Raw genomic sequence first — 14,638 nt, 5'->3', positions numbered from 1 at the left:
CTTTTATTCTGTCAGGGTGTTCTTGGCTATTTAAGATTTTCTAGTATTATTTAAAAAGGGTGTTAACGATGTTCTAACGTAATATATTTATCCGAGGCACAGTATTGTGGTTATATAACGTACGGTATGAGTCTTTTGTAAAGTTTAAAACTATATGCAGTATAATGACATATATAGTAAAATACGAATAGATAATAAATGCAGTAAATTGTATTTTTTCGTTCTATCAATGGATGTGCTAATGTTCGTGAACAACGATTTATTGGTTTCCGTTTTGATTGATCACTGAATTGAAATCAAATCCGTTATCTTTAATTTAGGGTACATCTATTTGCTGCATTTGCAGAGGCTGTCTGTTTCTGAAGTTGTTGATCGGATTAATGTTAAAAAATGCTATATAGTATGATTTACCATGATAATTATAACTTTACCATCATAATTTTTTAAATCCTTCATATAGTTGACACTGAAAAAGTACAGTCACAATGCGACACTACACAACACAGAGAGCGAGCTACCGCTTCATGTGTAATCAGTTGACCTGAGTCATATGTTGCTATAGCATATTTACCACAGATCTGAGGCAGATAACCGACATGTTCTTAATGTGACTGGCGTTACTACTGCAGTATTGTCATTACATCTTACAGAATGCATATAATTTTCGATGCGCTGAATACTGCGTACCGAATAGGGGGTTGTCATCCTCATACGTGCATATACTATTTGTCATATAGAATATCATATTAAGTGAATAATGTGAATTTCAAAGTGCTATCTAAATGCTGTAAGATGAATAGAATGGCATTTTAGAGTTTAGCTGGAAATATTATAAAGTAAGAGGATTCTGCACTTTCTTACAATAGAATCCACAATGTAATTTCCAAGCCAATTAATTAAGAAATAATAAATATGTCCCTATATTTTATCAGTTAATAAAATATGGGCAGGAGTTCGGATGCGTAATAATTAAATCACGAGTGAGTAGCACTCGTGATTTAATTATTACGCATCCGAACTCCTGCCCATATTTTATTAACTGATAAAATTATTGGAACATATTTATTATTTCGATTCTAACAACGCAAATTCTGCGCATTTTACAGCACTACATTTTAGCTCAATATGTCATTCGGCTGGCCATATGCTATTACAAAAACCTCCCACGAATGGAAAGCGTTGCATAAAACGGAATTTTCCGATATTCATTAAATTTTAATTAAAGTATTAAGTCGTGAAAATGCTATTTTCAATAATATCTAAGGCCAGATATAGAAATCAGATGTAAATACTTTACTCGAACCTTATATATATGCAGTTTCTTAAAATAGTACACGTCACTACATGATGACACTGAAACATACACGCCAGAACATTGCGGCATATAAACACGTAAACAATTGAGTCTGGAAGATTGGAACATGAATTATAATTTTATTTTAGTAATGTCAAAGTAGAATCTAGTTGACATTCGTGGTGCTTACAGCGCAGAAATTGTAAACTACGTACACGACCAGATAGATGCACCGATGTTGAGGTTGAAACTTACCGGGCTGAAACATTTTCTTACGGTAAAAATATAAACAAATAAATTCATCAGTTAGAAATTGTTTGTTTCAGAAAATTTGATGTACATTTTATTACTACTGCTTAGCACTGAAAAAGTCGAGTATTAAGTCGGCATATAACGGAAGCAGAATAGAATCTCACAGTCATGTTACAATCGTAGGGTGGAATGGAACAGCTATATTTTATCGTAGATCATGTATAGGCGATTTCGCTATATGTTTATATAGCAACTGCTGCGGATCGTGTTAGAAATGAAAATAAGAGTACATTTCTGTAACTGTTTAACACTGTACATCATTTATGTGCAATTTGTATTTAAAAAATTAACCATAGTTAGCCAGATCATCATTATTAGCGTACACAGTCCCCTTAAAAGTAACATCTAGTCAGAATAACAAATATAACACTAAAAACTTATCATTGGAACTCAAAAACACACATACCGTACATTATATAACCACAATACTGTGCCTTGGATAAATATATTACGATAGAACATCGTTAACACCCTTTTTAAATAATAAAATTAGCTAAAAAGTATCTTAACATAGCTCAAGAAACACCCTGGCAGTAATAAAAGTTATCATAAGAACTCTGCGACATCTTCAGAGTTATCACCGAAATTCCGTAACATTTGAAAAATCGGGCATAAAATTGTTAGAAAGTGGTATATGTTTGCAACTTTGCACTAAAATTATTCTATTGCATGTGCTGCGGATGAAGAACGTGAATAAGAAGAATAATATGTATGAATGAGCAAACGATTTCGATATTTTACTCAAAATGTCTTCTTTTCAAAGTAGTGGGGCTAATTATTAGACTAAACAGTTTTTCTGACGCATAGCACAAGACAACAGGCAACCTTGATCATCAAACTTTAGTTTTACACCCCATTCTCTCTATTTAAAGATAAATAATTACCATTTTTTCCTACGATTCCTTGGCACGTCATTCAGAAATCAGACGAACTCCGTAACAGTTATCAGAAGAAAACATGACAGGTTATCAGAAGAACTCCATCCTTCGTGTGTCACTTCCTCCCCCGTGACACTGTCGCTGTCAGCTGGGTCATGTTCTTGCGAAAGAAGTTTATGTTATGCATACCTAAATAAAACGTGGCGCTTATCTGACTGAATGTTGATATATTTTCTAAATTGATTCATTTTGACATTACAACAGAATGAAGTCTTGCAATCATGAGGTTTTGTTTTTAATACGCTTTTGAACATATCATTTCTAAAAAGTCACGATTATTGATCTACGTACAGCATTTCAAAACTTCGTTATAAGATTTCTCTCAAAAATTTATGGTCACTTACAAGTTAAGAACTTATATCAGATACACTTATTAATTGTTCGTAAGTATGGAATCTTCCCGTTAATACTTTTTTTATATAAATGTTTGACATTTTAGATTTTGATTAACTTATAAGTATAAGTTTATGACAACATTTGATCTTTTAGATCTGACATGTGATACGCACTATTTATCCAAGTGCTGAATTTCAAAAATGTAATATATTATTTTTAGAAGATTGACAAAATATATTATGTACTAAGTACATTAATTTTGTATTACATTTCTGTATTGTATTTGTATATGCATAAACTGTTTTGCTTCTTTCAAATTTTAGTTTCACGTCAGCCATGCTAAAAAGTTTATACATGAACATATATACATTTACTCAACTGAAGATGTAAGAACCAAGCAAACATGACCATATGCCTTTAAATAAGCGTTTTAGAGTGACAATAATCGCAAATACGTTGGCTATTTCAAAACTCTTATTTTTCTGTATATCTATATTAACTAAAATGTACGCGAATCTTTTTAACGTCATTTATTTTTTCCGAAATCGGTGTCTTAAAAGAAACAAAAACATGTTTGAAATGCAGAAAAACGCACGAAATGGCATTCTCGAAAAAAAATCCAGGGGAGCATGCCCCCAAGCCCCCTAACAAATGCCTCCCTTTTTTTACCTCTGTCTACGGGCCTGATATGCCGACTAAATACTCGACTTTTTCAGTGCTAAGTAGACCAGTAGTTTAGTTTAATCATATTTTATTGTAATCATCACACAAGACATTATGGTAATGTACATCAAGACAATATTATACAGATACATATGTAAATATTTATACAACAGCATACTATCATTATACAAGACATATATATTACTACTGTACATTAGAAAGTATTCAGTAACTTTGCGAATGTGCGATAATACAAAAGGGTTGGACCACAAGTTTTGCCAACATTAGAAATCGGTCCGTCCGTGGCTGTCAAATTAATGTTAGATTTAACTAAATGGCGGATTTTTGTAGAATAGAAAAAAATATGCTTAACAAAATATAATTTTAAGATATAAACTTACTTATATATATAGAAGCAGAGTTAATACAGTAAATTAAGTAGAAGAAAGGCAGGGGGAAAAAACAATCGAAAAGAGAAAAAAAAAACAACAATAAAACTAACACAGACAAGCGTAAAGTCAATCAGTGCACCTCATCGCATCCGCTGCAGAATTCCCACACCCAGCCCAGCCCAGAGCCTTAAAAACAGACATATAGTCAAAAGATCAGGAGGCAGTGCTAGAGAAACGATGTGTATTTTTCATATAAGTTTGTACTTCTAAAAACAAAGATTTGTTCTCCTCAATAGTAAGTGAATCAATTCCGTGAAGTAATTTGTGAGTACTAAGAGGATGAAATCTTCGACTATTGATAAATAACAATCGACGAGCACCGGCATAATGGCTACATTTAAAAAAGAAATGTTCCGCATCTTCAATACCATGTCCACAAGAGCAATTGGGATAGTCTCGTAAATGGTTATAAAATAAATCATTGTTTAAGTTGCTGCATCGGTTTCTAATACGAGTTTGAACTACATTATAGAATTGTTCTCCTATTAGATAAAAAGACAGAACAATTGGAGATTTAAATTTACTCTTCAATTTGCTCTTAAAAGATGTAAGTGTGTTAGCATTGCGTGTCGGGAGGTCAAGGTTATTCTATAGTTTTACTGAATCGGGTATAACTGATTTTGAGTAAATTTCGAGACGTCTAGGCAATGTTACAAAATTAGTGTTGTTTCTAAGTTCATAGTTGTTAGAATTGTGCACTGTTGGAGGAAAAATGTCTATAAGGTAATCTGGAAGCAGTCCGTTGTTTCCTTTATAAGCTAATATTAATTTCTGCATAATTCTACGATCTGCAAGAGAAACACAGCCAACTTCAGTTAATAAATTTTGAATGAAAACGGAACGAGTCAAACCAGTAACAATTCGAGCTGCTTCATATTGAAGTTTTTCTATAGTGTCCTTTTCATATTGAGTACAGCTATCCCATACAACTGAAGCATACTCGAGTAGAGGTCTTAGATACGATATATAAATGTTGTTGAGGGTAGACCTTTTAACTTTGAATTTTAACATTCTCATCGAGCCGAGTACTTTTGAAGCTGAGGAAGTGATATTGTTTATATGGGTGTGCCAAGAGCCATCGTGACTTATTGTAAGACCTAGATGTTTGTGATCGTCAACGAAGTTTAGAGGGGTATTATCAAAGGTTAACGAAGGTTGAGCTATATCTCTAAAGGAGAAAAACATGACTTCAGTTTTAGAAGGATTGAATTTTACAAGCCAATGATTTGCCTAGCTGGAAATTTTTTTTTAGATCTGAATTTAAAACATTTTCTATATAAACGGAGTCTGGTAAAGATATAGCAAGTGAGCTATCATCAGCGAATAGTCTAGCGGTACTTATAACAGAATCAGCAATATCATTTACGTATACAAGAAATAAAAGAGGGCCCAAGACCGATCCTTGAGGTACGCCTGCAGTTAATAACCTACTATTTGAAAATGATTGCCCTACAAATACTTTTTGCGACCTATTTTCCAGGTAATCTGTTATCCAATTGACCAAGTTTCCTGAAATACCATACTGCTTCAGTTTAAATATAAGGCCTTTATGCCAAACTCGGTCGAAAGCTTTCCATATATCACAGAAAACCATACAGGTTGCTTTCTTCTCGTCTAAAGATGTATAGATCTGGTTATATATATCTACAAGTTGGTATACAGTGGAGTGTCCAGGAAGAAATCCTGACTGATTTTTATATATAAGATTATTAGTGTTTAGATGATTTTACAAATACTTAAAAATCACTCGTTCCATTACTTTACCTACGCAAATGATCAAAGAAATTGGTCTAAAGTTAGATGGTAAAGATTTTTCTCCTTTCTTATAAAGCGGCATTACATTAGCAATTTTCCATGAAGACGGGTATCTATTTACGATGAGAGATCTATTGAATAAAGTACAAAGTGGCTTAGCTATGGTTTTCGAACATCCCTTTAACATTTTATGACTAATACCATCAGGCCCACAGGCTTTGTTGACAACTAAGTTGTCTAAAACGTCAATTACGTCTTGCTCAGAAATAGTAAAGTGGGACAGAGTTGTATTAGACTTTGCAACAAACTCAGGTAGAACAGAATTGGAATCGTCGAGAGCTGATACTGATACGAAGTAATCGTTCAAAAATGTAGCTTTATCTACGTCAGAAATAGCAGTGTCATGATTTTCGTTTTCAAGGGGCGGAATTTCTTCTTCGGCTTTAGAATTTTATTTGACTAGCATTTTTACTGTTTTCCAATACTGTTTAGGATTTGTAGAACTTAAATCATTCATGGAAAATTCAAGCGTATTATAAAATTGTTCTCGTAGGTGTTTTTTCATATTATTGACACGATTTCTTATTTTCTTGTAACATTGCCAATCTGATGGTTTCCCAGACCGGATTGCAATTCGCTTTAAACGATCACGTTTCCTAGATGTAGTACGAATAAATGAATTATACCAAGGTCTGTTGTTGGGGCGGATTTGTACAATTTTAGTAGGAACGCATGTTTTAGCTAGATCTAAAAATGTTTTTTTCAAAAAAAAAGATGTGGCTACGTCTAGAGAGTCTGAGTTAAGAGCTGACCAATCAGTGGCGTTTATCGAGTTATTTAACTTTTCAAAATCGGCTTGGTGGTAGTTCCACACTCGGCGGGCGTAACATGTCCTGGCCTGGAAACTGCTTTTTACATAAACATAAGTAGCAAAGTGATCGCTTATATTTGACGGCGTTTCAAAAACTCCAGAATCCAGCGGTATTACAGTATTTGTTAATGCAATTACATCAATTAAGGTGCTTGTGCTGTGTGTTATTCGAGTTGGTGTATTGATTACATTTGTCATATTATTAAGAATAAGTATGTCTCTAAATTTACGATTTGTTACATTTAACTGACCTTCGTTTATATCGCCAACTAAAATAATATTATCTGAAATTTCTAAGGCTTGGTCAACAAGAACATCACATCTTTGCCAGAAGTCGATAGCAGAGTTTGGTGGCCTATAGACTGTAGCAATAATAAAGTTTTTATCATGATCTTTTATTTTAATACACGGAGATTCCGGTAAAATAGTTTCAAGGTCATTTAATCGTTTTGGCTATAATCCTGAATTACAATATACTAGTATACCACCTGAGTGTGATGAAACATCTTTCCGAAACATATTTCCTAATCCTTCAAGTTTCATCTGCAAGTCAGAAATATTTTGCGATAAGTGAGTTTCGGTAAAACAGATAACATCGAAGTCAAGAAAATTGTCTTTGATATAATCTAACTTGTTGCGAATACTCCTTATATTCTGATGTAGTACAGAAAAACAACCATTAGATGCTAGACTAGGCCCAGGATTGGGATGGACATCACCAGACAAAAAAATAATTAAACGCGTGATCATTGCATAATGAATATTGTCTAAGATCAAGTATAGCGGGTACATTTTTGAATCAACAAAATCATCAATATTTGAACGAGCAGAAGTGTCAATCAAAGACACGTACATGAAAATGAAAGCAATATATGAAAATTTCAAACTCGAGTTACATACAAGTTGGGTTACAAGGTGTAACTTGATAATGATGTCTCGATAGAGAAAATGCAGGTACTTCGCAAAAAACGAACATAAATTGTAACTAAAATATGCAGCTTTTATACAAGCACGCCCCCTAAAGTAATGCAATCCGATCGCCATTCTCCAGGCTCCTAATTCGTTACCTATGAGGATACAATGTCAGGGTAGTGAGGTCGAAGAATGACGAACGGATGCATAAGATGGTTAACAGAAAACAACCGAGACAGACCAGGACGCGGGGACACATAGATGCAGCAGGAGTACATGAGGGACAGCACGATTCAAGAACGCTTGTTACACAGTTCATTGCAATATTAAATATTGAATAAGAAAGAAATAAGAGAAGACAAACATTTACCCGAAATGAGAGAAAAAAGGATTGAAATATCATCAACTGGAAATAAGTTATCTTTTTATTATCTGAATATTTCTTACACTTATCATTACTTTTAAACCTTAAATTAATACTAAATGGTAGTTTTTATATTTTTTAGTTTTAGCTTTTTTGTTGTTTTTTTTTTTTAAAAATCTACTAAGTTGAATTTTGCTCGGGTATTACACGTAAAATTCCTCAACTGTTACAAAAAATATAAAGAACAATCCATCACATACTTATACAACGAATAAAATAAATAAATAGTACATGTTTACAAATCATATCATTCTGAGTATATAGTATATAATATACGCCAGCCGTATCAGGCGAGAAAGAACAATAAGTACCCTTTACTTTAATTATCTCCATTCGTTTTCAAAATTATTAATCTGCAATTGTATTATAATCTGCAACGGTAAACAGAGACAAAATAAAATAAGCAGACCAGTAGTAATAACAAGAGCTGTCGGATGACAGCGCGCTCGACTATTCGAAGAATTGACTGAAGAATGGGGTCGAAATATTTCCATAGATTTTCAGACAAAACAAAAAAATGGATTAAACAAAAAATGTTCCTGTATTTGTGGATTTCAATTAGTCTTGCACCAAATGGCAATGTGTGACCACGATGGCAAATATGTTAAGTTACATGTTAGACAAAATAAGGACTTGTATGAAAAATTTAACTAATTTCCAAGTCCAAAAACGGTCATAATTCAGTCAAAATAGTTGACAGAGTTATGTACTCTTGCTTACAGATAGAAATCATGTTGATAAACTAGTGTTAAAAGTTTCAAAGCCACAGTTCAAATAGTTTTGACAAAACGCTGACTTGTAAGAAAAACTGAACAAATTTCAAAGTCCAAAAAGGGCCATTATTCAGCCAAAATAGTTGTCAGAATTATGTACTCTTGCCTACAGATGGAAATCATAATGATAAACAAGTGTTTAAAGTTAAAAAGCCATATGTCAAATAGTCTTGACAAAACATGGACATATACAAAACAGAACCAATTTACAAGTTCAAAAAGGGCCATAATTCAGCCAAAAAAGATGACAAAGTTATGTACTCTTGCCTATTGATAGAGACTATTATACTGAACAAGATATAAAAGTTTCAAAGCCATATGTCAAACGCTTTACACAAAATATAAACTGGTACGAAAAACTTAACCAAGATTTCTAAGTCAAAAGGGGCCATAATTCAGCAAAAATGCTTGATGGAGTTATGTACTCTTGCCTACAACTGGACATTGTGATGGTAAACAAGTGTTGAAAGTTTCAAAGCTTTAACTCAAAAGACTTTGTCAAAATGTAGACTGGTACTAAAAACTTAACCAAGATTTCTAAGTCAAAAAGGGGCCATAATTCAACCAAAACGCTTGACGGAGTTATGTTCTCTTGCCTGCCATTGGACAAAGTGATGGTAAACAAGTGTTGAAAGTTTCAAAGCTTTATCTCAAAAGACTTTGTCAAAATATGAACTGGTACGAAAAACTTAACCAAGATTTCTAAGTCAAAAGGGGCCATAATTCAGTCAAAATGCTTGACAGAGTTATGTACTCTTGCCTATAACTGGACATGGTGATGGTAAACAAGTGTTGAAAGTTTCAAAGCTTTATCTCGAAAGACTTTGTCAAATTGTGGACTGGTACGAAAAACTTAACCAGGGTGTGACGCCGACGCCGACGCCGACGCCGACACCGACGCCGACGCCGTGGTGAGTAGGATAGCTCTACTTATTCTTCGAATAGTCGAGCTAAACAGTACATCAAATTTTCTGAAACAAATAATTTCTAACCGTAAGAAAATGTTTCAGCCAGTCTAGACAGTACTTCAACATCAGTGCATCTAGCTCTATATCTGGTCGTGTACGTAGATTACAATTTCTGCGTTCTAGTCACCACAAGTGTCAACTAGATTCTACTTTAACAGTAAATAAATTATAATACATGCTCCATTCTTCCAGACTCATGTGTTTACGTCTTTATATGCCGCTATGTTCTGGTGTGTATTTTTCAGTGTCATCATAGGTGACGTGTACTATTTTTAGAAACTGTATACATAACTTTTGAATGGAGTATTTACTTCTGATTTCCATATCCGAAGTTAGATGTTATTGAAAATAATATTTTCACAGCAGTAACTACTTAATACTTTAATTAAAAATTTACTGAATATTGGAAAATTACGTTTTATGCAACGCTTTCCATTCGTGGGGAGGTTTTTATAATAGCATATGGCCAGCCGAATGGCGTATCGAGCTAAAATTTAGTACTGTAAAATGCATAGAATTTGCGTGGTTAGAATCGAAATAATAAATGTGTTCAAATAATTTTATCAGTTAATAAAATATGGGCAGTCGTTCGGATGCGAATATTAAATCACTCGTGCTACGCACTCGTGATTTAATTATTACGCATCCGAACACTACGCACTCGTGATTTAATTATTACGCATCCGAACACTACGCACTCGTGATTTAATTATTACGCATCCGAACGACTGCCCATATTTTATTAACTGAAAAAAATATATGAACATATTTATTATTTCTTAAATGATAAACAAAACACTTATCCATCCATTTGTCCGCCCATCCGACAAGCTATCCAGTTCTATTGATCTAATTAGCCTTGATGTGTTAAAAAGTGTCTGCACAATATTCAAATATATCACACATTGTTTTCAGCACTATTGATTAGAAGAATTGCCTGCGTGCCCTGATTGAAAATGTTAGCGCTGCTCATTTAGACTACATTTAAAATGATCTTAACAATTGTTTCCTGAACCGTAAAAGGAAGTTCTCCACTTTTGACATGGTCTCTGAATTTCATCAACATATTCGTGTGTGCTAAATGAATGTTAACCTGTAAGTTGACTTCTCTCGCTAGTTCATGATACACTTTGACCCGTAATGTTAGAGAGATAAACTTTAATCGTAATGTTACAGAGTTACACATTGATCGTAATGTTACAGAGTTATACTGTAACTATGATGGTACAAAGTTGCTCTTTGACCATGACATTAGAGAGTTAGATTTTGACCGTAATGTTAGAGAGATACACATTGATCGCAATGTTAGAGAGTTACACATTGATCGTAAGGTTACAGAGTTACACTGCAACTATAATGGTACAAAGTTGCACGATGACCATTTTAGAGAGTTAGATTTTCACCGTAATGTTAGAGAGTATACCGCCATCTACAACGTGAGTCTGTCCAGTCACCATGGATGAATGATCGCTTAAGAGATACAGGATCGGATCTACGACTTCATTTACCTCTATTATTCTGCCCATTGGACATCTTTCGATAGCTAAACTTTCCACCGGTAAACCTTTCCCGATGAGGTCTTGCATCATTGGTGTCCTTACGATTGCCGGGTTCACGAAGTTCACACGGATACCATGTGGTCCGAGTTCTAGAGCTAACTGTTTGGTTGCCATATCCAGTCCAGCTTTTGACACGTGATACGGTAGTGCATTTGAAGCTGAAGCTAAGCCTCCTATACTCGATACGTTGACTATTGAGCCTTTAACTTTGGCTTCTATCATTTTCTTAGCAACCACTTGTGAACAGTTTATTGCACTAAGAAGGTTGTTATCCAGTAACTTACATAAGTACTCTCTTGGGCACTCCAATGCAGTGTAATCATGACTATTTATACCAGCATTATTCACCAAACCGTCCAAAGCTTCAAGTTTTTCTAACTTTACTCTTGTATCGTCCCAATTACATAAGTCAGCTTCGATGGGTACAATGCTTGGATATTCCTCCACTAACGTATCAAGCGTAGACTTTGTCCGACTTACAGCATAAACTTTACAACCGCTTTGACTCAGTGCAATAGCTACACCATGTCCGATGCCTTTCCCTGCCCCAGTCACCAACATTTTCTTTCCGCTAAAATTAAACGGCATTATAAAGTTTTCAAAACGGGAGTCTACACTATAGGAAAATCACTATTTCAGTGACATGTTTCTAGAAAAGAACTCTTTCACAACGTAGATTTTAATGAAACCTTGTCATATTTGTAAATCAACTAACTTTCTTTTATACGGTTAAATAAATGTATAGGTCAATGCATTATGTTTTTAAATATTTGCCAACAATTGAAGAGATCAGCAAATTCAAAGCGGATCTGAAAGCATTACTTGGAGTTCTCTCATCTCATTTCTGTTGTCACATATTTAGAAATAAAGTTATACTGTCGTTTTCATCAATTAACACACATTTTACGGTTCAGCAAACAGTTCTCCACTTTTGACATGGTCGCTGAATTCCATCAACAATATTCGTCGGTGAATGTTAACCTATAAGTTGACTTCTCTCGCTACTTCCTGATACACTTTGACCGTTATGTTAGAGAGATAAACTTTAATTTTAATGTTACAGCGTCACACATTGATCGTAATGTTACAGAACTATACTTTTAATTATGACGGTACAAAGTTGAACTTTGAAACTATTAGAGAGTTAGATTTTGACTGTAATGTTAGAGAGTATGCCGCCATCTACAACGTGCGTTTGTCCAGTCACCATGGATGAGTGGTTGCTTAAGAGATAAAGGATAGGATCTACGACTTCATGTACGTCAATAATCCTGCCCATTGGGCATCGTTCAATAAATACACTTTCCCCCGCATTCTCGATGTACGCTTGTGTCATTGGTGTCGTAACGAGTGCTGGGTTCACGGAATTCACACGGATACCATGTGGTCCGAGTTCTAGAGCTAACTGTTTGGTTGCCATATCCAGTCCAGCTTTTGACACGTGATACGGTAGTGCATTTGAAAATGAAGCTAAGCCTCCTATACTTGATACATTGACTATTGATCCTTTAACTTTGGCTTCTATCATTTTCTTAGCAACCACTTGTGAACAGTTTATTGCACTAAGAAGGTTGTTATCCAGTAACTTACATAAGTAATCTCTTGGACACTCCAATGCTGTGTAATCATGACCACCTATACCAGCATTATTCACCAAGCCGTCCAAAGCTTCAAGTTTTTCTATAATTACTCTTGTATCGTCCCAATTACATAAGTCAGCTTCGATGGGTACAATGCTTGGATATTCCTCCACTAACGTATCAAGCGCAGACTTTGTCCGACTTACAGCATAAACTTTACAACCGCTTTGACTCAGTGCAATAGCTACACCACGTCCGATGCCTTTCCCTGCCCCAGTCACCAACATTTTCTTTCCGCTAAAATTAAACGGCATTATAAACACAATACCTTAACCGTAACTAGCACATCCAAATACTTAAGCAATTATGGCTTAATCAGGACAAAACAAATTTAAATCATCACTATGCATGTACAAATTGCGCAGCAAACTGTGTACCGATTAATGCATAAATGCACGTACTATATATTTAGTTATATTAGGCCAACTGAAATATAAATAAAATCACAGTCCTTTTACTAATTTAAAGCTTATTCAATAGAGTGAACAAGTAGTGTTCTGGAATGTTTAGAACATGTGTGAGCTGTTCATTTTGTTATATAAATGTTTGCATGACAGATGAGCTTTTTAAATTTTAGAAGGGAAGACGTGTGAAAGGAAATCGGAATAGCTTTCGGCATCAAGTGGAGTCTCAGTAATCTTGAAACAAGACGCAGTAGTAAAGCATCGTATGTATCATTAATAGTAAAACCAACTCAACACGGCATACGAAAATTTCTTGATAAAGCTTGTAAAGAACTTGTAATAGATTGTTGTCTTTTTACAGGTACATGTTCAAAAATCCATATAAGAATAAGGTATCTATGGCATTCGAACAAGAAATGAGTGAAATAATGAGGTAATTAATAAACGATGATATGTACTGTTTTCTCCTAATATCAAAATTACAAGTTATTACAGTGTCATGCTTGTTGTTGGCTATTTGAGCCGCGCCCTGGGAAAACTAACATACTTCATTTGCGACCAGCATGGATCCAGACCAGCCTGCGCATCCGCAGTCTGGTCAGGATCCATGCTGTTCGCTTACAAAGCCTAATGGAACTAGAGAAACTGTTAGCGAACAGCATCGATCCTGACCAGACTGCGCGGATGCGCAGGCTGGTCTGAATCCATGCTGGTCGCAAACGCACTATGTTGGTTTTTTCATGGCGCGGCTCATGTTTGCTTGATTATCCCAGCTCACACCTGAAACCCTTCCTGGACACGCTTACATTTAGTTTTCTTCATTGTCAGTGTAAATTGCAGTCTCTTACATCCTTCGGAATTAAATGTGTTTGTGTATCTTGATTACAGAACAAGATTTTATAAGGAATAGAAACAAGAAATAACTTCATCGACAGTATTTTAATCTTAAAGTATGTAAATAATTATATTCATTATTACAATTAATGTATTTATTATCGGGAGCATACACCGTAACTTGAAATCTCCTTTAAAGGAAATAATCGGGTTTATGATTTGGCGGCAAAAATGCATGAGATTTTCGGTAGTAGTAAGAGTTGTTACTCGAGCCGTCAAGTTGTGAAATTTCAAATATGTCTGAATCGATAGACGAACTAAAATCTTACTTCGATTCAAAGTTTTCGGAATTTAAAAAGGACTTTTGGAAACAACCAGACCCAGTTACAGTGAACCCATATCCGTGAAATCTAATGGAGCACAGGTACAAATTAATTTCAGCTGTGAATTGCTGACTTTAGTGAAAAAACCTGAACTGTGTTTTGATCACTTGGAGAGCTGTG

At 34.7% G+C, this 14,638-nt stretch overlaps 2 protein-coding genes across 2 annotated transcripts; both read right to left on the bottom strand.

Moving 5' to 3' along the window:
- Positions 1 to 3,614: 3,614 nt before the first annotated feature.
- LOC123547295 (L-xylulose reductase-like) lies at positions 3,615 to 11,845 on the bottom strand. The gene has a single exon (XM_053551568.1). The coding sequence runs from the start codon at positions 11,843 to 11,845 to the stop codon at positions 11,090 to 11,092; it is 756 nt and encodes a 251-aa protein (XP_053407543.1). The 3' UTR covers positions 3,615 to 11,089.
- Positions 11,846 to 12,396: 551 nt separating this feature from the next.
- Positions 12,397 to 13,261, bottom strand: LOC128559554 (L-xylulose reductase-like). The gene has a single exon (XM_053551569.1). The coding sequence runs from the start codon at positions 13,149 to 13,151 to the stop codon at positions 12,402 to 12,404; it is 750 nt and encodes a 249-aa protein (XP_053407544.1). The 5' UTR covers positions 13,152 to 13,261; the 3' UTR covers positions 12,397 to 12,401.
- Between the last annotated feature and the right edge of the window lie 1,377 nt (positions 13,262 to 14,638).

This window comes from Mercenaria mercenaria, chromosome 9 (genome assembly GCF_021730395.1).
Source record: "Mercenaria mercenaria strain notata chromosome 9, MADL_Memer_1, whole genome shotgun sequence".
NCBI lineage: Eukaryota > Metazoa > Mollusca > Bivalvia > Venerida > Veneridae > Mercenaria > Mercenaria mercenaria.
This window is presented reverse-complemented; position numbering and strand designations above follow the sequence as displayed.